A 25,038-nucleotide genomic window follows, 5' to 3' on the forward strand; every position below is an offset into this window, starting at 1 on the left:
GGGAACCATCTCTGGGTGGAGGGATTATGTGTGTGTTCCTTTTTATGCTTTTATTCATTATTTATGAGAATATTTTTTATTAAGATAATAGGCCATTTTAAAATTAAGATGTGCATACATTTTGACCTGACAGTGGCATTTTGGGGACTCTGTTTGAGAGAAATGAGGGCATGGGGACCTAGGAATTTATTACCAGATTGTTTATTGCAGCATTACTTAGGCTGGCAAAATACCTGGGAGCCATCTGCCTGCCTCTCAGTAGAGAAATAGCTAAGTAAATTATGGTCAGTCCATACCATGCAACATTATGCAGCTGATTAAGAAGCCTGAGTCTGTGTGTTTGTTGATCTGGAGGGATGTTCGTGATATTTTGTGAGCAAAGCCAGCAGCAGATTCAAGCAAGGAACTAGGTCTGATGAAAAACCAAAACCAAAACCAGGATATAATAACCCTCCTCCATACGTCTCTGTGTGTTTTATGAACAAAGGAAAAAGTATGGAAGAATACACACTAATGTTGATTTTGTCTGTATTGAAGGGGTTTGGGAAGATGGGCAGGAGACATGATTGCATCTTCCTTTGCACACCTCCGTTTTCTTTGACTTGTTTCGAAGAGCACATTACTTTCACGATAAGAAAAAGTTCCGTTAAGTGTAAAGCTTAAAAAGTGGGGTTCGTGCGGTGCATGGTGCACAGTGCCCGGTGGGTGGTGCACACCCCACAAACAGGAGCCTCTGCTGTCGGTAAAGGGCTTTGCAGGTGGCAGAGGTGGGTCCAGAGCAGAGCTGCAGAGCAGAGGGGATGTGGTACTTGGAGCCAGAGATCTGGTTTCTCCAACTAGCTGTGTGATCCGGGGCTGGCCACCTACCACACTCAGCCTCAAGTCTACTCATCTGTGTGATGGGGGCAGGGATTCCTGTCCCACCGGCCTCTAGGGAGGTCTGAATGAGGGCGTGGGACGGGGAGGTCAGTAGTGCAGGCATTTTTAAATGATGAGCATATGAAAGTCACTAGAAGGGGGGCGCTTGGCTGGCTCAGTTGGTAGAGCACACAACTCTTGATCTTAGGGTTGTGAAGTTCAAGCCCCATGTTGGGCATGGTGCCTACTTATAAAAAAAAAAAAAAAGAACACACACATTTGCTAGAAGACACTTATTAATTGCCTTCTGCATGCAGGCTTACAGTGGGCACAGGATGAGGCTTCTTGATAGGTGACTGTTGGCTGTGGGATTTTGGATGTATCTGAGGTAAAGAAATGGGGGCAGCATTTCTAGTCTGCCTAGATTGGAGAAAAATACAGTGTTTTATAGAGTAAAACAGTCCATTGCATTGTGTTCATTTTCACATATTAGTTCTTGGTTTGCCAAATAGAGTAGAAAGACTCTGTAGGCTTTGGGGATTGAAAGTCCCGGAGGTTAGCCCCAGCTTGACCTTGGCTGACCACAAGTGATTTGGGGGAAAGGCATCTTTTTCCCGTTCACTCAGCCACCTCTGTAAAATAAAGGTATCAAATCAGGTCATTGGTTATGAAACTTTTTAAATTATATAACCTGCCTGCCCTTTTTTATATGAAAACTTAATTTAAAAAAACTGTATAAAAGCTGATCAAAACACATTTCTTAGGTTAAAATCTGTTTTATTTAAAATCAGTTCTTGAGAACAATGAAAATGTTTTGATGACAATGTACAAGTGAAATCCAGAATAATGACAATTGCTGTCTTACGCAATTGACCGGGATTGAGAAAGGCTCCATGCACTCAAGATAAGTAGTTGCAAATAACAGTTTATTTATAATCGGTTGCCTTGAAATTTCAGGATGCTGGTCTCAGACAGATGGCAGGCGAAGTTTGAGAATAAGGTTTGCACAAAAGCTAATTCATCTGCCAGCACAGGTTAACCCATTGGTGGTCTGTTTCCACTGTGATAAAATTCCACATAAGACTTATTTCAACCTGCACTTTTGTTATGGTTCTTTTTAAGGCTAATGTGTGTGTGTTTGGGAGGGAGAAGGGGAAGAAGACATTTGAGTCAGATTTCTGCAGAATCCCCGAATCCTCTGGGGGTAACTTAGTTTGCCCGGTTTTGGGGGAAAAACATCTGTACCAGAGGTTGCTTCTGTTGGCCAGAACACCACATTGAGCCTGCATTCTGTTGGACTTGGCCTAATGCTTTAGATATTTTTAAAATGAATTGCCTACATTTAAAACTTAAGAGATTCCATATTAAGATCTAGATTTTCTGCTGCTTTTGAAAAAAAAAAAAAATGACATGTGGCTATATATGGGTCCTGAGTTCCCCATGAGGACTTCTGAGTAGGAAGGAAGCAAGCCTTCTCTGGTTTCTCCCACCGCACCCCCCAGCTCTCTACTAATTTATGTTGCCTACGGGACCCCAAAGACTTTGGATCTCCAGCACTAGAGGGTAGAACTGACTTGGAATTTGGATAACAAAGCCCTAAGCTCTGTAGATAGTTAATGGCCAGCTTGAGAAACCTTACTACTCTTGTGCAGGTAAAATGCCCCACCCCTACGGTCAGCATATAATTTACTTCCTGAGTTCCTTGCTGGCAGCACACAGCACAGAAAAGCAATAGCTGTGTGCTCTTTAGAAGCTCAGCTGGATTTCTTAGGCTCCTTCGGGGAGACAGAGCTGTTTATGGTGATAGACAACCCCCCAGCCTAGATCCAGGAGTGGGTTCCTGCTCATCAGTAGCTTTCGGTTCCCAGCTTGAGGAAACCTGTGTCTGACCACCTGCTTACGTTGCTGCTGTCAAGCCTCAAAGTTTCTCAAAGTTTGGCAGCAGCAGGAGTACAAGAAACTTAATTCCATGCGTGTGTCCGGTGATATGCCTCTAAGTAGGCTGTACTAACAATATTATGAATAAAGAGCATAGCGAACATTTCTTAAGTGTAAACTGTTTGCTGGGTGCTGTGCTAAGTGTTGTCCGTGCATCTAATTCTCTTCTCTAATTGTGTGAGAGGCCCTATTGTTATCCGCATTTTACAGATGAAGAACCTGAGTCTCGGAGAGGTTACTTGCTGGAGGTAACCTGTAAACTAGGTTACTATACAATAAGCTGCAGAGCTAGGATTTGAGTTCCCTTCTGCCCAGCTTTGGTGCCCAGCCACTGATAACTTGTTTTTAATTTTTAAAACATTTGTATCAAGGGAAATTTCAAACATACTTAAGCAGTGGTGATAGTGTAACAAACCCCATGTACCCATCAGCCAGCTTCAGCAGTGATTAACTCATGGCCCTCCTATTTCATCTTGTTCTTACCCACTTTCCTCTGCTCATGGGATTTTGTGTTATTTCTCCCTTAAATGCTTGAATGCCCAGCTTCCTAACTGCTGCTCTGCTCCCTCCCCACCAAACGTGTGCAGGCCCCCTGGGTTAGTGACAACCACGCATCAGGTATTCACAGGCTCTGATCTGCAGTGAGGATGGCTGGTTAATTTCCTTCTTGCTCTTGGTCCAGGACTTGAGTTTCACCCCGTGGGATGCGGTGGTCAGGTTATTGTTTGTTCATCGGTTTTTACCCCCTGCCCTTCCATATGATGTATTCTCTGTACCCTCCTGTAGATTCCTTTGGAAATGTGTTAGGGTTCTGCATTAGCTGCATAGCAGTATCACCATGATGCTCATTGTTCTTTCAGTTTCTGGCGCTCAGGCATTTAGCTGAATTCTCTGCTTTGGGGTCTCATATGATTTCAGCCTAAGGCTGTGGTCTCATCTGAGGCTCAAGTGAGAGAAGATCTGCTTCCAAGCTCATGAGGTTGTGGAACAATGAGTTTCTTGCAGGTGTAGGACTGAGGGTTCAGTTTCTTGCTGGCCAGAGGCCACCCACAGCTCTTAGATGCTGCCCATAGCTCCCTCTGATGGATGGGGCTCTCCTGCATGGGTGCTAGCTTCCTCAAAGGTGGCAAGACAGGTGCTCAATCGTGATAGTGTCATCTTAACAGTCTGAGACACATAATCATGTACATCCCATTACTTTTGCAAGTGGCAGGGAAATGGCAGGGGTGCAGACACTGGGAGGAGGACATCGCAGGGCCACCTTAAAAGTCTGTCCACCATGGGTTCCCATAAACCCAAGATTCAGAGTTGCTCTCCAGCAGCTCCCAAATAATCATCAGCTCCCAAATCGTGTCCAGTGTGATTCAAAGAACAAGTGCCTTCCCAACCCTGCAAGGTACCAGAAAACAAGCACACACGGCCTTCTGCCATCCATCACCATCCCCCTGGACTCTGAATGTAGGTGTCTTCCGTTGCTTGTTTGCCTGTTAAGACAGAAAATAGGGGCGTCTGGGTGGCTCAATCGTTAAGTGTCTGCCTTCGGCTTAGGTCATGGTCCCAGGGTCCTGGGATCGAGCCCCACGTCGGGCTCCCTGCTCCGCGGGAAGCCTGCTTCTCCCCCTCACACTCTCCCTGCTTGTGTTCCCTCTCTCACTGTCTCTCTCTCTCTGTCAAATAAAAAAAGCTATAATTTTTTTGAAAGGTGGCACTAATCTTGCTTTCGTGTTACTTGTAGCTGAGAGCAGTATTAAGTTTCCAGATGCTCAGTCTTTTCTCTTACATGGGGGTGATGGTACCCACCCTCCAGGCTTACTGAGAGGATAAAGAGGGCTCGTCGAGAGCAGTCCCCCCGCAGAGCGTCCAGTGCACAGCTGGCCCCCAGGACAGCCTGTCCTTTCCTGTGGCAGAATTACTTCAGGAAGAAGGGACTACAGCTGGTCTTGGTGCTTCAACAGGACCATCTTGGTCAGAGTCAGTGGGTTTCCCAGGGGGGTCCTTTGATACCTCACTGCTGAAGCACAGGACCAGGCAGCCCTTGATTGGAAATTCATTTCTGAGGTTTCAGTAAATTGTATGATAAGCAAAGTAACGCATACTTACTACAAAGAAGTAGGAAGCTCATACAAATAAAAAGATAATTAAAATGTCTCCAAACCTTCAATGATCATACATTGAGGAGAAAGATTAATATTTATTCTTCGAGCTTTGACATGGGTGCCAGTGTGTGGGAAGTGAATCACATTCTATAATGGTATTCTGGCTGAGGATTCCAGAGAATATCGCAGATTATTCTAATGGGGCGTGGGGGGGTGGGTTGGGGAGAACTGTCCACAGTACAGAAGTCAGCAGTGAATCTCTGGTTAGCTTTCTGTTACTGTCATTTTCCCCTTGGCCTCCTGGCACCGAATGGCTCACGTAACCTGCTACGCACAGAGGGTGTAGGGTGAGTTGTAGCCTGGAGGATGCACTGCCCCCGCCCCTGGCCATGTGGGGAGACTCATTCCCTGAACTCAGGTTGACCTTGACGCCTCTGGGCCCTTGCTTTTGTAGTCCCCATCCTTTGGCACAGTCCCTTCCCTTGTCTCCTGGGAACAGAAGTCAAAGGTGACTTTTCCTTGTAGTCTTCAGTTTTCCCCAGAGAAAATTAATTTGTCCATTATTTTAGGCATTCATTCAACGTACGTTTGAGCCAGGAGGTCACAGTGGTTAATAAAACAGACATCTCCCCAGACCTCATGGATCCTTTGCTGGGGCCAAAGGGGTCAAGGATGTCACCTCTAGTCACACAGAGCCAACAGTGTCCTGGTTTGGTAGACTTTGACCACATAACCCCACACAGTAATGGTAGAATAACTTAATTGCTGTCTCTCCACTGTGTGCCTGTAGCATCTAGCATATTCTTCTCTCATTGCTAGGATGCCACTATTTACTGTGTGTGCATCTGCATGTACCGTATGGGCCGGTGGAGAAGTACCAAGGTAGACCAGCATTGAAATTCTGACCCCATGACGTTCTAGATATGTCATCTTGGAACACCTGCTTATCCTCCCAGAGGAGGGGGGGCGGGTCTGTGACTGACGTGGGGTTTGTTTTACTGCTTTCCTGATGGGAGGGGCACCAGGGGTAACTGAGGTTGTGGCTGCCCTGCATCAGCTCATGACAAGCCCTGTGAGTTCCCCAGGGCTGCCACGACAGACCCCAGCTAAGTGGCTGAAGAGAGAACAGACCTCTGCCTCTCGAGGTCCGGGTGCCAACAGCACTGAGTGCCCACTGATGTCTCTGGGGAGGATCTGCTCTTTGCCACTCTCCCCGCTTCTGCTGTTTGCTGGCCATCCTGGGTGCTCCTCGCCGCCCCCCCCCCCGTCTCTGCCTCTGTCATCACATGGCCACCTTGTCCTGGTCTGTGCCTGCTCCACATGTCCCCCTTTATAAGGACTCCAGTCATGGCATTAGGGCCCGTCCTAATCCAGGAGGACCTTGCCTTCGCTTGATCACATCTGCAAAGATCTGATTTCCAAATAAGGTCACATTCGCAACGTAGGGGGGAGGGGTTGGGGCTGGCACAGATCTTTTGGGGGCCACATACGTACCTATAACACATGCTGTAAACTCTTCCATCGATAGAATGCCCTCCCTGACACGTCTCCCCCGTCCAACTGCTGCCCCATCCCCCTGCCCCGGGACCTGCCCCAGGAGCACCATCAGCATCACTGTCTTGCACCTGCCTCCCTGTCTCCGTCTCCTGAGCCTCTCCCAGCCATGTGTCCCAGCCTCCCCCCTGCCCACTGCAGCTCATCTTGTCATCTCACCAGTGACCTCCACGCTGACAAAGCCATTTGTCTCCATTGTCCTCTCACTTGGCTCACAACATCCTTGGCTGGGTCTCTGATTTCTTGGTGTCCGAAGGTTGGTCATCCCAGGCAGGGCCTGTGCTTAGCCAGACGCTCCCCTCTAACTGCCTCCTTGCCTTGCATCTCATGCTGCAATGTCCAGAAGAGACCTCTCGACGCTTCTCTGCTCTCCCCAGCGTCCACTGCAGTGGGTGTGTGACTGGCCGCTCTGTTGGATGGGCCCGGGGATCTTCTCGCCTCTTCTACCTTCCATTCCCCATGACCCCCACCCCCACACCTGCCCTGTTGTTTTGCATCTTTGAATTCTGCTTCTGCTTGTGCAAGTGGTGAGCCTTTTGGCTTTTAATCCTTTCCCTGCCCTGCTCTGTACCCTGGGGGTGCTGGTTCCCACAAATACATTCCCAGGTGCCTCTGCCAGCGGGTTCAGCAAATGGGGTGACCAGGATGGAGACACAGGCATACGAGAGGGGAAGCTGGGGTGTTTCTCCCCATATTTTCTGGCTCTGGAAGCATCTCTGCAGTAGGGGCACCTCCTTTGTCCCAGCTGTCCACCTGGCTGAAATGGGGTGGCGCTTTTTTGGTGCTTCATTGAAAAGAAGGAAAGGAACCAGCTGGCTTTAAAGAGCTAGTAGAGTGGATAATTGAGGATAAGTGCGAGACTGGGCTTTCTCCAGGTATAAGGAGACCAGTCTTGGGGTTCGGGTTTGGAAGGGATCTGGCCTTAAACACCAGGTCGATCTAGGGATCTAAGTGGCAAATGAGTCCAAATCCCAAAGAGCACGCACCGCCCCAAATCCCCTTCTTTTTTTTTCTTTTTTTAAATAAAGAAATAGCTATGCTGTAAATTATGAGTAAATAGAATGAAGAACTTCTGAGTTTTTCTGAAAGAGTGGCTCTTAACCTTTTTGGGTGACCTATTTCTTTGAGATGCTGATTAAAGCTATAGATTATCTTCCCAGAAAAAAAATGCATACATGTGGAGATTTACACAGACCTCCTGATGCTTCCTGGGAGCCTGTAGATAATTTTTCCAGAAGGCTGGTTTTCCACGTGTCATCCTGGACTCCAAGCAGCTTGGCAAGAGGGCTGGGGAATCCAGAGCAGGAGTGCCATTTATATCATTAGTGCTTGTAACATGCCAGTGGATGCATTTCCATTTGTGCCCTGAATTTTTTTTTTTTTTAAGATTTTATTTATTTGAGAGAGTGAGCGAGAGAGAGAGAGAGAGAGAGAGTGTGTGTATGCCTGAGCAGGGGGAGGGGCAGAGGGAGAGGGAAAAGCAGGCTCCCCACTGAGCAGAGCCAGACGTGGGGCTCAATCCCGGGACTCCAGGATCATGACCTGAGCCGAAGGCAGACGCTTAACTGACTGAGCCACCCGGGCGCCCCGTGCCCTCAATTTTTCAAATGCTTATCGATTCACAGTCTCATTAAAGATGGTTAAGTAATGCTACATAAGTGATGTACATATTATGGAATACAAAGTTTTCAAAGTAGTGAGGCAAGACTATTTGAGGTTGCAGAATAATATGTAAAGCCTAAAATGAACAGCTTAAAGTTTGGAGACATGGACGTAATATAAGATATAATTAAATGAATATCTATCAAACACATTCTAGAAGGAAACCTACCAAATTACTGAGATTGATTACTTCTCAGGAGTAAGACTAAGAAGGGGGTGAGGAAGACTTCTCCCTTTTGTTTCATAACTTTCTGTCATAATTGCCTATTTAAAAGTCATAGCAATTATAATTTTTTAATAAAAAACTGTTCATTTGCATTGTGTGGCTTGACTTGTCTAATGTTCTTATTTTTTTATGTGTTTTTCTTCTGTCTTCTATTTCAGATTCTTGATGAATTCAAAAAAGATTCTTCCGTGTTTATCTTGGGGTGAGGCACCTCTTCTGGGGTATTGTTCAGGGTGGCTGTGCTGGGCACAGGTGCCCTTTTGGAGCCTCCCAGTTGGGCCAGCTGGTGCCAGGAGGGCCACCTCTGTGGGTAGCCACTGGTCTCCACAGACAAGGTCTCCTACAGGGGGATTGGCTTTCCCGAGCCTGTGGCATGGATAAACATGAACAGCAACAGGGTTTGTGGAGTGGTGGGAGGGTGACCCAGAAGGTTCTATAGAGAAGCCTGTATGCCTTAGGACCTGCTTTCCCAGATAGGAATTTGGGAAATTCCTGGTTAAACAGGTTTAAGTGAATTAAAATGAGTTGATGCATATAAAGTGCTTCATGTGGTGTGTGGGGTGGCAAAGGGCTTGTAATAGTGATGATGGTATTATTATTACAGTGTAAGTGCTGCAGGACTTCTCAGGACCTTTACTGTTCTTTTTTTTTTTTTTTAATTTATTTAGAGAAAGTACAAGTGAGCTGGGGGAGGGGTAGAGGGAGGAGGAGAGAGAGAATCTCAAGCAGACTCCGCGCTGAGCACAGAGCCCAACACAGCGCTCAGTCTCACAACACTGAGATCATGACCGGAGCCGAAACCAAGGGTCAAATGCTCAACTGACTGACCCACCTAGGCGCCCCAAGACCTTCGCTGTTCTTACTAATTCCCCAAGTGGGGGATTTATGAAGTGTTCTGTGTTCCCAAGTCTATCTGCCTGGGAAAATGTTTGGTCTGGCGTTAAGAGCACCTAGAATAATTTGTGGCATGCTGACCTAGGCCTGCTTTTCAGAACCAGACCTCAGGGGTGAGAACACTCCGGCAGCTGATCCTTCATCCCTTTCTAAACCAGAAACCTCAAGACAGCAAAGTACATATGAAACAGATCTGATTTTTATGCAGTATTTTAAGGAAGAGGTTAGTGTTAGACCATGAGGCTGGTTAGCAAAGAAGGTTACAGATACACTCATGATTAAAGACATTAGACTATTGAACCCTGAGTGTTTAATAAAGGGAACAGCTAAAAGTGTGTTTTATCTCCTGTCTTTAAAAAGACACCCCCCCCCCCAGTACACACGTACACACACAGAGACACCTTGCCAATGCTCAGGGTAAAGTACAGATTTCCCTGGAAGGCTCTGTTCTATAGAAACACCTTCCATAGAAACCAGAGTTGCTAGTCCAGTGAGGTCCCAGTATTTCAGTAACCGCGAGCATCGTCTCCCGTGAGGCCCTCTGTCAGCAGGCTGCTGGCTGAGGTGGAGTCTCCCTGTATTCAGGGTAAAGGGTTCCCTCGTCTCAAACAGAAAATCCTCCCAACAGTGGGCCTCTGCCTGTTCCAAAGCCTATGTCTTGCATCTTCCGGCTGATTCTCCCCATCCGCCCAGAATCTGGGGGCGGTGGGGGGGGCTTCATCTGGCCCCCACTCCTGCTTCAGAGCTCTCATTGACTCAGCAAGCTCTGCGTTGTGGCTTCTGAGGAGACCCTCTGATGGGCCCCTGTTCACTTCTCCAGCATCAGCTTCCCCGAAATGCTGTCCACATCCAGCCCTACCCAAGCATTTGCTGTATGGCTTGGGTCTGCCCCCCCCAATTGCTCTCTCCCCCCTTCCTCCCCTTTCCGCCTTCTCTTTTTCGTTAGGCCTTTGCATATATGGTTCCCTTTGCCCGAGACCCTTTCCACCTCCTCGTGAGCCCCTCCTCATTCTCTGAGACTCCATCAGCTGCTGCATCTTCCAGAAAGCCTCCCTGGCCCTCCAGGTCTGGATTCGTACCCCGCCCCCCCTGCTTTCCATTGTCACTGCATTGCCCTACGGCACTGCATCCCCCAAGGCCACAGTCCTGGAGGTGCTCTGCAGATCCCAGGGTGCGCTGGCAGCACAAGGGAGCAGTGAAATGCAGATTCCCGGGCACCACCCTCCCGGGTTCTGGTGTCAGGGCCCCTCCTTGCATCCTCTGAGGTCAGGGATGTGGGGTCTGTCACCTTGTCTCCCGGGAGGGACTCACAGCGTGTCTGGTGGCAGCTTCTGTGGATTGTGTCCTGTCTAAATACCCTCCCTTTCCCCGAGGGCAGCAACACCGACCGGCCCGACGCCTCTGCCGTTTACCTGCACGACTTTCAGCGCTTTCTCCTACATGAGCAGCAGGTGAGAGACGCGCAGGGCTGGGGGAGCAGGGCGGAGCTGCCTGGGCCTCTGTCTCCCCTTCTCCCCACCTGCCACCTGGCCTGTGATCGAAACATGGGTGCTCCCTGTCCAGGGCCACTTCGGTGTCTCAGACTCTGGGAAGAGAACGGCCTCATCTGGGCCCCTTTCCCAGGCACAGACCGAGGAAGGGGGGAGAGTGAGCGCAGTCCAGGGTAGCGGGGTGGTATGTGCCGTGCCCCCCACCCCCGCCCCACCCCGGCTGGCTTCTGCTCCTTCTCTTGGCTCATTGCACGTGTCCCTTTCCCAAAACCTTCCCTGGCTGATGGGAAGCTGTGACCGGGTGGATGAGCCTGCCAGGTCCTCTGGGGGATAAGACAGCATAGCTGTCCTTTAACGAATGACACGTGGCGAAGTCTCTGGCGTGTTTGTGGACAGGCTGGTGGCAGAGTGAAGGGGTTTTGTGTTGGGCAGTGGTTTTCCATCAGGGTGGTTCTACCCGTTTTTCGTTGTCACAACTGGGCGGGCTACTGGCACCTAGTGGGTGGAGGCCAGGGGAGCTGTTCTACATTCTGAAATGCACAGGACAGCCGCCCCCGACCAAGGGATTACCCGACCCCAAAGGTCTGTAGTGCTGAGGTTGAGACACTCCGGGTTCAACTGAGAGAAGAAACCCGAGATCCTCTTACTAGCTGTGTGACCTTAGGCGGGTGGTTTGACCTTTCTGCTCCGCAGTTTCCTCTGTAAATGGGGATGGGAGCCCTACTTCCCAGAATTTGTCAGACTGTAATTATCTTTGTGTATGTGTATGATGAGTATGTATAAATGTGCTTATACATGTAGGTACTTAAATTTTTATATATCTCACTGGAGTTGCCTTTATTTTTTTCCTCATTTAATTTTTTGGTTTTGTTCTTTGTTTTAATCGACTTTACTTTTTTAGAGCCGTTTTAGGTTCATAGCAATATTCGGTTCATTTACTTCTCCAAAAACTCAGTACTGCAGAACACCTCAGACACAGACAAAAGTGGACAGACCGGCTGGCATCATGGATCACCATGTACCCATCACTCAGGCGGAGAAATGATGCACGTGTCTCCAATTTTACTTTACCTGTCCTCCTCTCCACACCTGTGTGCCTCCCTTCCCTTCCCCCTCTTCTTCATTTACTTCCCCTTCTTCTTCATACTCGCTGGAATATTCTAAAGCAAACCCCAGACTATGTATCAGTTCATTTGTAAATGCCTCAGTGTCTCTCTCTCAAAGATAGACTTTTTTTTTTTTTTTTTACGAAATGTAACCACAGGAGTCCTGGTCTCCCACCGACACTAACTTCTTAATGTCACCCAATGCATGTCCCACATTCAGATTTCACTGATGGTAGAGAAAATAATTTTTTTTTTTTTTTTTTTGCACAAGGCCAGCTACATGGAGGCCCAAACAACGGTAGGAGCCCCTGTGGTGCCTGATGAGTGGGGACCGAGGACACGGAGAGGCCATTGCTTTCCCCACGTGTGCCTGAACCAGAGTGACCAAGAGAGGGCTTGTTTGCTCCCCGCCGAGATGAGAGCTGAAGTGGGGTGCACTGAAGGGGCAAATGCACTATCTGGGCACCTTACATGCTGGGCACTGTGCTCCCACAGCATAAAGCAGAGAGAGGGGCACGTGCTCTTCTTTTCCCCTTTTTTTTTTTTTTAAGATTTTATTTGTCAGAGCGTGCCCACACACAAGTGGGGGGAGGGGCAGAGGGAGAAGCAGGCTCCCCGCTGAGCAGAGAGCCCCGATGGATGATGCGGGGCTCAATCCCAGGACCCTGGGACCGTGACTTGAGCCGAAGGCAGATGCTTCACTGACTCAGCCACCTAGGTGTCCCAGCAATATGCAATTAAAACAAAAACTTTGGGGGAAAAAGGTTTATATACTTTGATTAAATAATTGCCCTTCTAGGAACTTATCTTAAAGAAGTAATGGCAGAATCCTTAACGGAAATGAAAACTTGCAAGTAACCTCAAAGTGCCCACTGGAGGACTAGTTAAATGTGCCACAGCCCAGCCCTGGGTTGGATAAAAGGAAGTCTCCAGAACTCATGTGCCTGGGTTGGTCTTGGGCTCATTGTCAGGTCTCGCTATTTAATGATGTGAAGCCTCAGTTTCTCCACTTATATAACATGGAGAGTAATATGTACCTCCTGGGGTTGTGGGGGTTCAAAATGAGCCACTGTGTGAAAAAGGTTTAACATGGAGCCTGGCAGGCAGTCCATGCCCAGGGCTGACTCCCATCACTGTTCCCTTCCTTCACTCTTCTCAACATTTTCATTATTATAGCTGCCTGGCACATTACCCCACACCGAATAGATACTTTTTTTTTTTTTTTTAACCCCCAGATTATTGGTATTTTAAGCTCTTTAGGCAGAAGATTTCTTTATACCCAGCCAGGCTAATTCCAGGTTACACTAGGTAAGGACCCGTGTTTGTTAATAAGTGCAAAAGCTTTGGAGGAGAAGGAAGGGGGCGCCGAGGGCTGGGGAGGCATTTGCATTAAGTAGCCTGCGATTTGAGTTTTGTGTTCTAGTATTCAAAGATTCTAACACCTCGTATGCTGATGAGCTGGCTTTTCCTCAGCCTCATGGCTGTTTTGTGTCCCTATCCAAGGAGATTTGCAAGTGTCAACAGCAAAGGCTCAGTGTTGATCTGTCACCCATGTCCCAGCGAGGCCGTTCCTCACCACCTCATTTGTATCTGTCCTTATGCCTTTGCTTCTTTCACACACCCTTGTCTGACCCTTCCCACCCAGCCACACACGTACCCGGTAGCACATTTGTTTTTATTATCCCGAAAGGCAGAGCTTTTAGAATATTCACAACCCGTAAAACATGAGTCAAAGGTGAATCTGTGTGTCATGTTTCATCTTTTTGCCTATGAATATATGGGCTTTTAGGGATTGGAGAGGAAAACAGTAGAGTCACTTTATATTGCGTATTCTTTTTTCTAACGGGCTTCTGCATTTCCAAGCTGCAGAACCTGTTCTTCAACTGCTGGATGTGTATCTCAGACCTCATCCAAGCCTCTGCGCAGCATTACCTGGCTGCCTCTTTTGAAGAGAGGACATACTCTGTGTCAGTTCATTTGGAACCCTCACTCAGCTCCTTACTAGTTGTGGGAACTTGGGATTGTCATGTGACATCCTGAGCCTCTGCTTCCTCCTCTTTCCAGTGACAATGTGTGACCTGCAGAGTTGCATGGACTAACAGAGGTGACCATATGAGGAGGATTGTTTGTACCAGCTGCTGGGATTGGAGCGGTGTCTGTGTACGAGATGCTGTGTTAAAGCCGTAACCTTATTTCATTCAGCCGTTCACAGAAGCTGCACCTGGATAGTATTCTCATGTAATAGAGGAGGAGGCACAGGGAGGGTACATAGCTTGCCAGGGTCAGCCAAGTGAGTAACCCTGGGCAGTCTAACATCATTGTGCTCGCCGTCCTCTTCACGCTAATCAGTGTAGAGGACTGGCATAGGGTAGGAGTTGGCGAACTATGGCCCGTGGGCCGAATCTGGCCCACCACTTGTTTTTGTAAATAAAGTTTTATTGGAACACAGCCATGCCCATTTGTGTATGTATTGTCTATGGCTCCTTTTGCAGTACAGGAGCAGAATTGAGTGGTTGTGACCCAAAGGCTAAAATGTTTAACCCTCTGGTCCTTTACAGACAAGGTTCATCCTGTACAGAGTAATGTGTGATACGTGGCGCCTGATTGCATATGCATCTGAAATACGTTGATATTTTGGTCTTTGATGGGAAACTGGATCCTGAGAGATGAAGGATTTTGCCAGTCCTCTTTCTGATGATTTCTTGTTCTCTCTGTCATTCGAAGGAGCTTTGGGCTCAGGATCTGAACAAAGTCCGTGAGCGGATGACTAAGTTTATCGACGACACCATGAGGGAAACTGCCGAGCCCTTCTTGTTTGTCGATGAGGTGAGTGGGCTCCTTGTCAGCTTGCCTTGACTTTTTGATTCACGTCTATGACCTCTGGCTTTTTTCTGGTTCTCTCCACTTGGAGGGCTTTGCTGTTATCTGCCCCCCAATTGACTCTGTTGGTTGAGAGCTGGTTTTCTTCTAGGTTCTGAATTATAGCCTTCTGTCTTGCTCATCCTTCTCTACTGGGCTGTGTATCCTGGGTGGTTTCTTGGCTTTCCCCGCCAGAGGACGTCTGCTGCCAGGGAGCATCTAGCAATCACAAGCACAGCGACCAGATTTGAAGGTCGATGGGGCGCCTGCATCTGCCCTGGGTGAAGCAGCAGGGGAGGTGGGGCCGAGAGGAGAACTGTGGTACTCCTGCCTCATGTAAGGCTGGTCCCAGGCAGCAGAGTGTAGCCCCGTGCCACTCAATCTGATTTTTTTTTTTTAAAGGGGCGAGTGAGGAATTGGGGTAGGAAATTTCCTGCCTTTTCGATGATAGGATACCGGTGATGTTCTTTTGCTTTAGGTTGGGTGGTTTGAGTACAAATATTCATGGTATTATTATGCCTTAAAACTTACACGTGGGAGGCCTGTACGCTTGTATCAACTATTTTAGGCTACACGTTACAAAGGGAAACGTCACCCAGTTGAGTGAAAACATGTGTCCGTATATTCTCTTGCAATCTGAGCATTCTGCGTTACAAATTTGGGTACCTGAGGCCAGGAGACCTTCTTGTGAGTTCCCGTATCAGAGCTGCCATCTCCCTGTGTTGGCCGAGACCAGAAAGATCCAGGCCCCACCCATCCTCATCATCCTCGTTGAGGATCTCGTCTCTGTGACTCTCCTAGTTCCTCACGTACCTGTTTTCGCGGGAGAACAGCATCTGGGATGAGAAGTACGATGCGGTGGACATGCAGGACATGAACAACCCCTTGTCCCATTACTGGATCTCCTCTTCGCATAACACGTGAGTTTCTCGGTGAGCCTGTGATGGGCCGGGCGGCTGCGCCCAGCTCTGGTGAAGCGTGTGGGAGCGGGCAGAGTGCAAGGCACACTCCTCAGACTAGAACGTACAAAAGCTTCTGAAAGGGGCATGGGAATGCACCCGGCCCTTTCCCAGTTGGTATTTGCAATAATCATGTTTTTTTTCTATGACCCTAAAAAGCAAGTTGGCAAAGCTGGTTTTCACGGACATCTCTTAGTAGCCACGGCAAAGCAACTGAATGAGTTTTTGAGCTGATATTTGAGTGTCTGCCCTGTGCTGGGCCCTGTGCTTGCTGGGTGCTGGGGATATAGCAGGGAAGAGAGCAGAAGCAGCTCTGTCCTTATGTACTTGGAGGGGAAAAGGCCTCCTTTGTTTTGTTCTGTTTTGTGTTAAAGATTTATTTATCTATTTTAGAGAGAGAGAGAGTGCAAGCCCATGAGCTGGGGGAGGGGCAGAGGGAGAGGGAGACCAGCAGACTCCCCGCCGAGTGTGGAGCTCCGTGCAGGGCCCGATCCCAGGACCCCAAGGTCACAAGCTGAAATCAAGAGTACCACACCCAACTGAGTGAGCTCCCCGCCAGGTACCCCAGAAGGCCTCCTTTGATTCAAGGATCAACAGGAATTGATGAGAGAACAGGTGGTGAGGCAAGGAGGAACCGCACGTGCAAAGGTCCAGGGGCAGGAGGAACTGAGGGGGATTAGACTGTAGAATCCAGGAGGGTGAGTTGCAGGAGAGGAGGACACCAGTTCTGCTTGAGTGGAACCTTTTAAATCACAGCAAAGGTCACTTGGGCAGTAGGAGCCGCTGATGGCTTTGAAGGCAGAGAGCAACACATTCACGTTTACATTTTTGGAAGATTATCCTGATTGCAAAAGAGAGGGTAGACTGGAAGGGAGAAGTGGATGTTGCACTCAGGTTCCTGTATTTAGTCTGCTTGTAAGGTGAGAGGGTGAAAGTCTTGGGGCCTGGGCACCTGGCAGATTGTTACCTTCCCAAGTGTCACCACAGGCCCAGGAGTCAGAGAGACGGCATTTTGGAAGGTGACGTCTTCTTAGGGGCAAATTGATTGCGTGATTCTCGCTTTCCCACCATGTCTGTTGGCTTAGAGTGCTGAATCCTACCAAACCCAGAGGATAGTGAAGGAACGTGACCTCTTAAAAGGGGTGGGGGGGTGCGGACATGGAGAGGAGGAAAGTGCATACAAATACGCATTTTTATGTCAGTTTTGGTGGACAGAGTTCAAAGCATAGTGAATTCCAGCAATAGTTCTTCAAGAGCTGTGCCCGGCCTGGAGCCCTGATACCAAAATGGTGGCCCATCATTGGACTAAGGGCCTCCTGGGCACCATGGTGGTGGTGGGTGGGGTAGTAGGGTCATTAATTGATTGCTATATGTCAGTTTCACTCCTGATACCCTTTGGCCAAGTTCTTCTCCAAAGAATACACAGTCTTGACTCTTCCCTAGGATCGCCAAGGTGGCTATTGTCCACATCCTGCGATTTTGGCCTTGAGCCTAAAGCTCGTGACTGGTGTGGCCACACGATTGCTTGTGTCTGGCCCAGATCCTAACCATGGATCTTTTAGACAGGAAGGATTCAGGATGTTGGGCACTTGGACTGAGAAGTTCCCCAGGATGCCCCAAGGTGCAGCCCTGCCCCCACATGGCCACCGCCTCCTCTCCCTCAGGTACCTCACTGGTGACCAGCTGCGGAGCGAGTCGTCCACGGAAGCATATATCCGCTGCCTGCGGATGGGGTGTCGCTGCATTGAGCGTGAGTACCATTTTCCCAGTGGAGATGACACGTACGGTGAATTGAGGTCTGCCAAGTAGCTGCTCGATGCTTTTTGTTGTCTGAAAGGCCTGAGTCATGGGGGTGAGTGGGACAGGCAAAGGGAGGACCCGGGTGCCCGTAGCATCTGGGGGTGGAGGATATGGCCACCAAATGCTAGGCACCTTTCCCCAGAAGATTTCCCCCTGGACAAGGTATGGTGTTGAGCCTGGCTGGGCTGGAGTCAGAAACCCTGAGGCAGTGGTTTGGGGCATCTAGAGAATGTCCTGATGTAGTGGCAGGGCTGGGAGTCCAGTACCAAAGATGGCTTTGTTACGCTATTTTCTCCTTCAGCTTCCCTCCAGGCTGTTATTTGAGGAAGGCAGGAGCCCTCTATGTTTTAGCATCTGGCCTACCTGCTTTTCACAGTTGCTCACAGTCACCCCAGCACAGACGATCCAGGCCCCTGGACGCACTCAGGAGCCCGCTGCTTCCTCCTGGCCTGACTGCGCCACCAAAGGCGGGTGGGTGTACTGGGCTGAGAAAGGGCACAGAGCACTGATGGAAGTTCCAGTTTTATCAAGCACATTCATCAGAGCATCAGACTCGAATGGCGCTTATTCCTACAGACGTTTGCCTGATGTATGCCCTCCACCCCAGAAAAAAGCAAATGTGAAAAAATCAAGTTTGAAACGGTCAGCTCCTCTTACCTCTGGGGGTTGAAAATAGAGGGGACGTTCACCTTCTACATAATCAAGTTCTGTTGGAATATTTTCCTGTGAACTTTAAAAAAGTAAACGTTTCATTGCTCTTATTATTTCCATTAGAAAAAGCAAGCCAAGTGAAATCAGAAAAAAATCCCACGTTACAAATCTCTTTTAAAAAAAAAAGGAAACATTGAAATTAGTTTCTTTGGGACAAATGTATTGGGGACCTTTAATTAAGCAACCAGAGTCTTCCCGTAACTGCAGGAGTAATGCACGTACACAGATAACGGGGGTCCTCGTGTTGCTGCCCCCTGAGGGGAATTACTGGGTGTGGCCCCCATGTCCTAGTGACTGAGCCATGGTGGGGGGCCGGGGCCGAGCTTGCAGCTGCCCACCCCTCCACAGTGTGACTGCCATCAGTGGACTCTTGAGGTGGGGAGAGACAGGCCGGGTGTTGAGACTACACGTTTCTTCCCTCAGTGGACTGCTGGGATGGGCCGGACGGGAAGCCCATCATCTACCACGGCTGGACACGGACCACCAAGATCAAGTTTGATGACGTCGTGCAGGCCATCAAAGACCATGCCTTTGTCACTTCAAGGTCCGTTGACTGATTTCCTGGTGGTTCGTCTTTAAGGGAAAGGTGGACAGTCGCCCTCGTGCATGCACACACAGTCACACACAGTCTCTCACACACACACACACACACAGTCACACACAGTCTCCCTCACGCAGTCACACACAGTCACATACAGTCTTACACATACACAGTCACAGTCACACAGTCTCAGTCTCACACAGTCACATACAGTCTCACACAGTCACACACAGTCGCACACAGTCACATAGTCTCACACACACACAGTCACACACACACAGTCTCACACAGTCACACATAGTCACATACAGTCTCACACACACAGTCACTGTCACACACAGTCTCACACACAGTCTCTCACACACAGTCACACACACACACACAGCCACAGTCATACAGTCTCACACAGTCACATACAGTCTCTCGCACAGTCATACACAGTCACACACACACAGTCACAGTCTCACACACACACAGTCGCAGTCACACACAGTCTCACAGTCTCACACACAGTCATAGTCACACACAAACACACACACACACACAGTCACATACAGTTTCACACACACAGTCTCTCACACACAGTCATATGCAGTCACAGTCTCACACACAGTCACACACAGTCACAGTGTCTCTCTCTCTCTTTCTCTCTCTCTCTCTCTCACACACACACACACACACACACACACACACACACACACACTCTGCCCCGCCTCCATCCTCGGGTTGCACCCAACAAATCTTCAGCTGAGCGTTGGCGCCCCCTACAGGCCAAAAGTGCAAGTCCCTCCCTGGTCCTGGCGTGGGGAGGAGGCTGGCTCTGGGAAACCAGTGACCTCTGGTTCCCGGTCCCCGCCCCCTGCTGAGCTGAGCTGGCTCTGCCCGCACACAGCTTCCCCGTGATCCTGTCCATCGAGGAGCACTGTTGCGTGGAGCAGCAGCGCCACATGGCCAGGGTGTTCAAGGAGGTGTTTGGCGACCAGCTGCTGACGAAGCCCACGGAGGCCAGCGCGGACCAGCTGCCCTCACCCAGCCAGCTGCGGGAGAAGATCATCATCAAGGTAGGTGGCCCTGGGTGGCCTGTCACTCAGGAGACCAGGTGGCTCAGAGCCCAGGCTCCTGGTCCCACTGCCTGGACTCACACCAGCTCTCCTTGCTAACTCCCTCAGCGACGCTGGGCAGGGTCATTTCACCTCTGGGTGCCTCTGTGTCCCAGTCCAGTGTGTGAGATAGACATGGACTGGAGGGAGACAGTTGCCCCAAAAGGCTGCTTGTGCTAATGGACGAAGGGGGTGGCTTGCCAAGTGCTATGGGGAGGGATGAAGGATCAGCCGTGCCCGAGAGTGCCAGGGACACCGGGGAGAGGCGATCTGTATTACTAAGAGAGACCAGATATATAGTGGCTTAAAGCATAGGAGAGGTCATTTCTTCTTTGGCTGAGGGAGAGTGTTCTAGAAGGTTTGAGCTCTGGTCCACAAGGCTATCAAGGGAACCAGCACCCTCTTATCTTGTTCTACAGTCTCCTAGGGAAAGGATTTTCAGCTGGGGTTCTGTAGACCCCTCCAGAGAATCCACAGTTAGAATCTGGGATATGGTAGCATGTGAACTTTGGGGGAAAATGTTGCCTCTTTACTTTGATTAACCTGTAAGTAAAACTTAACATTTCCTTCCATTGTGAATATTGGCAACAAGCCACTTGGGGCTTTGTCACCAGTGGAAATCATGGATATTTTCATATCATGTTTACAGTTACTACGAATATCTCAAAATGATCTTGTCCTCATCACTACTTTGAAATTATGGTAGTTAATAGATTTGACTCTAGATCTTGTATAAAAAGTTAATAAGGAAGGACATCTGTTTATATTATAAATATTTGATATGTTAATAACTGTATTTCAGTATAGTTTCTCTTATTCTATGCATTATCAATGTTGTTCTGAGAAAGGGGCCCATCATCTTCCCCAACTTTGAAGGAGGTCCCTCGCACAGAAACTGGGTGGAGGGTCTGCCCTGGGGCATTGTCCCCGTGTGTGGGGTTGATGTTGAGTTGTAGGCTCACCTGAGCTCCAGCCCATGGAAAGGGCAACGTGAGTGTGTCCAAGGTCCGCAATTTCTGGCAAATAAGCAGGATGCAGGTTGGTATTTCCCAGCCTGTGCTGCCCTGTGTGTGAGAACTGTCACCTGACCACACCTCCCACAAAGGGGGCTGGACGTGAAGTCTCCCGCTGGGTGGCCGTTGGTAGAAGCAGTGGGATGGATTTTGTTGACAAGTAGCAGGTTCATATGGAAGAGTGGACAGATGTTTATTAGGCAGAGAGGGGGCAGTGCTCTCAGGTTGGGGGAATAACATCCACAAACGTGTGGTGGTATGAACACGGGGCACATTCCCTAGATTGTCACTGGGCCATCAAGAGGCACTGGGTATAATCCTTGTGTGCCAGGAAGTCATGGTCTCGTGGGGAGACAGACCTGTCAACAGAGACGTGTCAAATGGTGTGAGGGAGCTTTCTCAGAGGTTCATCCAGAGGACGGGGTGTTGGTGCCTTCAGGGTAAAAGCACCAGCATATCTACAGGATTTGGCTAAGACCCTGGGGCACTTTTCCCTGAGACACCAAGGGAAACTTCCAACCTGGGGAAGGTGGACTAGAGGCCAAAGGAGCTCGGCTCGGGAGGGTCTACAGCTTCTCAGGCATTAGGTCAGTGAGTCTGCATTTCTCTGTACCTTTGCTTTCTTGACTGTTCTCTGTGTGTCCCCAGAGGTTTTCTGGCTCTTGTTTTAGGGTGTGACGTAGTGACAGCCCCGGTCAGAGCACCCATTGCCTCCTGCTGGTACTTCTTGGCTCCCTCCTGTTTCAGGAAAGAGGGCAGGAATAGCATTTGTGAGCCTGGCTAGGCATGACACTAAATACTGCCCAGTCTCCTACAGCCCTGAGAGGTGGCAAATCCCAGGCCCTGGGCCCACTTTCCAGATGGGGACCTTGAGGTCTAGAAGGTCGCTTAGCTGAGGTTGTGGTTAGTTCTTGCCCAAGAAGTAATTCAAGGCCGTTCAAAATGAAACACATCATGCCTCAGTGTTGACAGGTGTCTTTCATGCCCATTAGCTGACAGGACCCAGCAGGGGCTGTCGTTAACCCCATTTCATAGAGGAAATGACTGAGACTGAAACTAGTTGTCACACAGCTATAGTAAGGCCCCACATTCGAGCCCTGGACAGACTCCCAATCCTGAGCTCCCTCCACCGGGCCACCGGAATCAAGTGTTTACAAATGCTGGCCTGGGTGGGTGTCAGTACCCACCTGGATGTAGGTTGTTGTAGTCACTGTCTTAGTCTCCCTGGTGAGAACTGTGAGGCCCAGAGAAGTGCAGCCTCCTGCCTAGGGTCACACAGCTGATAAAGCAGCTTAATTATGCATCCCCGGTATGTAGTCCACTGCCCTGCAGTCTGGGCTCCCGGACAGGCTGTTCCTGCCTTTCCCTGTGTGTGCCAGAGAATGTGGGGCATGCAGGTGGTATTGCTGATACACTGAATGTTTATTGAGCACTTACTATTTGCTGAACTGCCACAGGAGATTCAACAGGGGACAGCACGAAGTCCTGCCCTGGTGAGGCTTATATTTTTTGGCAGGGAAGCCAGAATACAGATAGACAGATACACAAAGGGCCAAGAGTATGGAAAATAACTCCCAGGGGCCAGAGAGTGACAGGGATGGAAAGGGGAGTGGAGGCTATTTTTAGATCAAGTAGTCAGGGAAAGCTCATCTGAGGAGGTGACACTGAGCAGAGAGCTGAATGTAGTGAGAGAGAAACCAGGTGGAGAGAACAGGCAGTGCAAAGGCCCTGAGGTGGATGCGACAGATAGATGCTGGCTGGCTGGCTGATGTGGATGAGTGCTTGCTGGCTCAAAGATCCTAAACTTGGGTCTTGAAGGAGACAGGCTATGTGTATTTTTTCCCCTCAGCATAAGAAGCTGGGCCCCCGAGGCGACGTGGATGTCGACATGGAGGACAAAAAAGATGAGCACAAGCAACAGGGTGAACTGTACATGTGGGATTCCATCGACCAGGTGGGTCTCCCTGCACCCCTTCTCAGAGCCTTGAGTGCATCTGAGGCCTACTAGAGAACTCTGAGAATATTCCTCTCTTACTCCCATTTTGACCTTTTTTTTGCATTATTAATGTTTTACTTTGACATTACTTTATATTTCACATAATATACTATGCATTTACATGCACAAACACAAAGAATTTTTACATGCTCTTCAGTCAGCTTCCCCAAATACTAACGTCCTCCATAACCAGAGTGTAATTATTGGAAGCAGGAAATGAACATTGGTGCAATACCACTAATTAATTCGTGGACCTTATTTCAGTTTTACCAGTTGGTCTCCTGATGTCCTTTTTTTGGTCCAAGGTTCAGTCCAGGATGTGACAGTGTATTTGGTTGTCCTAACTCCTTAGTACCCTTCAATCTGGCACAGTTCCTGCAGAACCCTTATTTTGGTGAGAGGAATGCATTTTGAATGCTAATGCCACTTCTCACGTCTCTTAACCTAACATACCAATCCATTTGCATATATTTTGATATGTCTGTCCTTACATCCTAGGAATATAAAAATTGTTAATGTTTAAATAAAGGATTAAGTCACAGATGTTGAAGAGTCGCTAGACAGACTGGCTGAGAAATCTTGAAAGTCATAAAAAGTGGAGGTAATACAAAAAGACAGTCACGAGACCCAAAAAACAATCCCGTCTTTCATAAAAGGCTTCACATTAAATAAACATGAACTAGAAATTTGATACTAAGTTGTATCAACCCTTAGACACAGTGAATTAAAAAAGTCCTGAAAATGCCAAAAGAACCCAAAAACAGATGTTTTAAAAGAAACGTCTTGAAGGGGATGGAATTCCATGAAACCACCATAAATGTCCATGAAAAGCAGGAAAGGTTCATCCCTCTTAAATCCTGGGGTCATGCCGGGCGGGGCCCCAGAGTTGATGGGGCAGAGACGGAGGGGAGAGCTAATGTTGGTTTCCCTTTCTAGAAATGGACTCGGCACTACTGTGCCATTGCCAGTGCCAAGCTGTCATTCAGTGACGATATTGAACAGACTGCAGAAGAGGAGCTGCCCCAGGTAGGGGACACAGCCTCCAACCTGTCCTTGCTCCATGGCCCCCAGGCCCCAACATCCTCAGCCCAAGGAGCTGCCTCTTTGGTACCCAGGTCTGCCTGGCTCTTTTCTGATTGGCTGGCTGGGCAACCAATGAGATTCAAGTGGTTCTTTGCTGCTCCCTGAAGGGCCTGATGGGTCTGTGCTCCGAGTGGGAGGGGAGGACCTTTGGATGCTCTGTCCAGCCCCACCTCCAGCCACATTCCCAGCTTTCCTGCCCTCTCCCCTCCAGCTCCTGGCCATCCTTGGTGCTGTTTCTTGAGTGCAGCCCCCTGGGCATTATCGCTCTCAGACTCCTTATACAATAGAGTTGAAACCTGTACCGGGGACCCCTTAGCCCATGTCTTAGGATTCCAGGAGGCCACCACCCATGATGGCAGGCAAGGGAGGGCAGTGGAAGCCATCTTCCCAGACTTCTTGGGGTGAGGGCAAGCTGAAGCCAGCCTGTCTGCTCTCCAGTCCCGAGCCAGGTTTTCAGAAACTCCTCTTTGTGGCCCAGGATACACCCCCGACAGAGCTGCATTTTGGGGAGGAGTGGTTCCACAAGAAGGTAGAAAAGAGGACAAGTGCCGAGAAGCTGCTGCAGGAATACTGTGCGGAGACGGGGGGCAAGGACGGGACCTTCCTGGTGCGGGAGAGCAAGACCTTCCCCAACGACTACACCCTGTCCTTCTGGTAGGGGCATGCTGCCTTCCCCTCGCGGCTGGCCAGGGCAGTGGCGGGGGGAGGTTGCGGGGAGCATGCGGCAAGTTGTGCGAGCTCGGGCCTAGCCCACAACCCCGAGCTTCTTTTAGGAATCCGTGCGGGGCAGGGGTGGGCTGAGGCAGGTGAGGGCCGGGACACTTAGCGATCAAGATTAGTGGTATTTCAATGCAGTATTTTTTAAAAATCAGAAGTAATGAAAAATCCACGATGAACACAGTATCATCAACATTTTAAGTAATGACAGGATCTGACCCTGCACTAAGGACAATGTGGCCTCATTCACACACCCCCAACCCTCCAGTCCTGGCTCTAGAGCAGGTGGGGTGCCCCTGGGTAAGTCACTCAACCTCCTGCAATCTCTGTTTCCTTGTCCCTAAAATAGAGATCCTAAAGGTGGCTTTATGGAGCTGTTGTGAGCTTTCTCACTCACTCACTCATTAGTACCTTCATTCACTAAAGGGTATTCAT

The 25,038-nt window shown here is 49.2% G+C and overlaps 1 protein-coding gene across 1 annotated transcript in view; it reads left to right on the plus strand.

Moving 5' to 3' along the window:
* Positions 1–25,038, plus strand: part of PLCG2 (phospholipase C gamma 2) — a 139,637-nt gene that overhangs the window by 65,369 nt on the left and 49,230 nt on the right. Inside the window, exons 8-17 of the mRNA XM_028095500.2 lie at positions 8,493–8,536; positions 10,607–10,679; positions 14,549–14,650; positions 15,485–15,603; positions 17,307–17,392; positions 18,577–18,697; positions 19,587–19,755; positions 22,657–22,761; positions 23,740–23,829; positions 24,365–24,540. Of these exons, the coding sequence (XP_027951301.1) occupies positions 8,493–8,536; positions 10,607–10,679; positions 14,549–14,650; positions 15,485–15,603; positions 17,307–17,392; positions 18,577–18,697; positions 19,587–19,755; positions 22,657–22,761; positions 23,740–23,829; positions 24,365–24,540 (1,085 nt within the window). The remainder of the gene's footprint in view (positions 1–8,492; positions 8,537–10,606; positions 10,680–14,548; positions 14,651–15,484; positions 15,604–17,306; positions 17,393–18,576; positions 18,698–19,586; positions 19,756–22,656; positions 22,762–23,739; positions 23,830–24,364; positions 24,541–25,038) is intronic.

The sequence above is a fragment of the Eumetopias jubatus genome, unplaced genomic scaffold, assembly GCF_037043125.1.
Source record: "Eumetopias jubatus isolate StellerSeaLion01/CBP00866 unplaced genomic scaffold, mEumJub1_p1.0 scaffold_10, whole genome shotgun sequence".
In the NCBI taxonomy this organism is placed as follows: domain Eukaryota; kingdom Metazoa; phylum Chordata; class Mammalia; order Carnivora; family Otariidae; genus Eumetopias; species Eumetopias jubatus.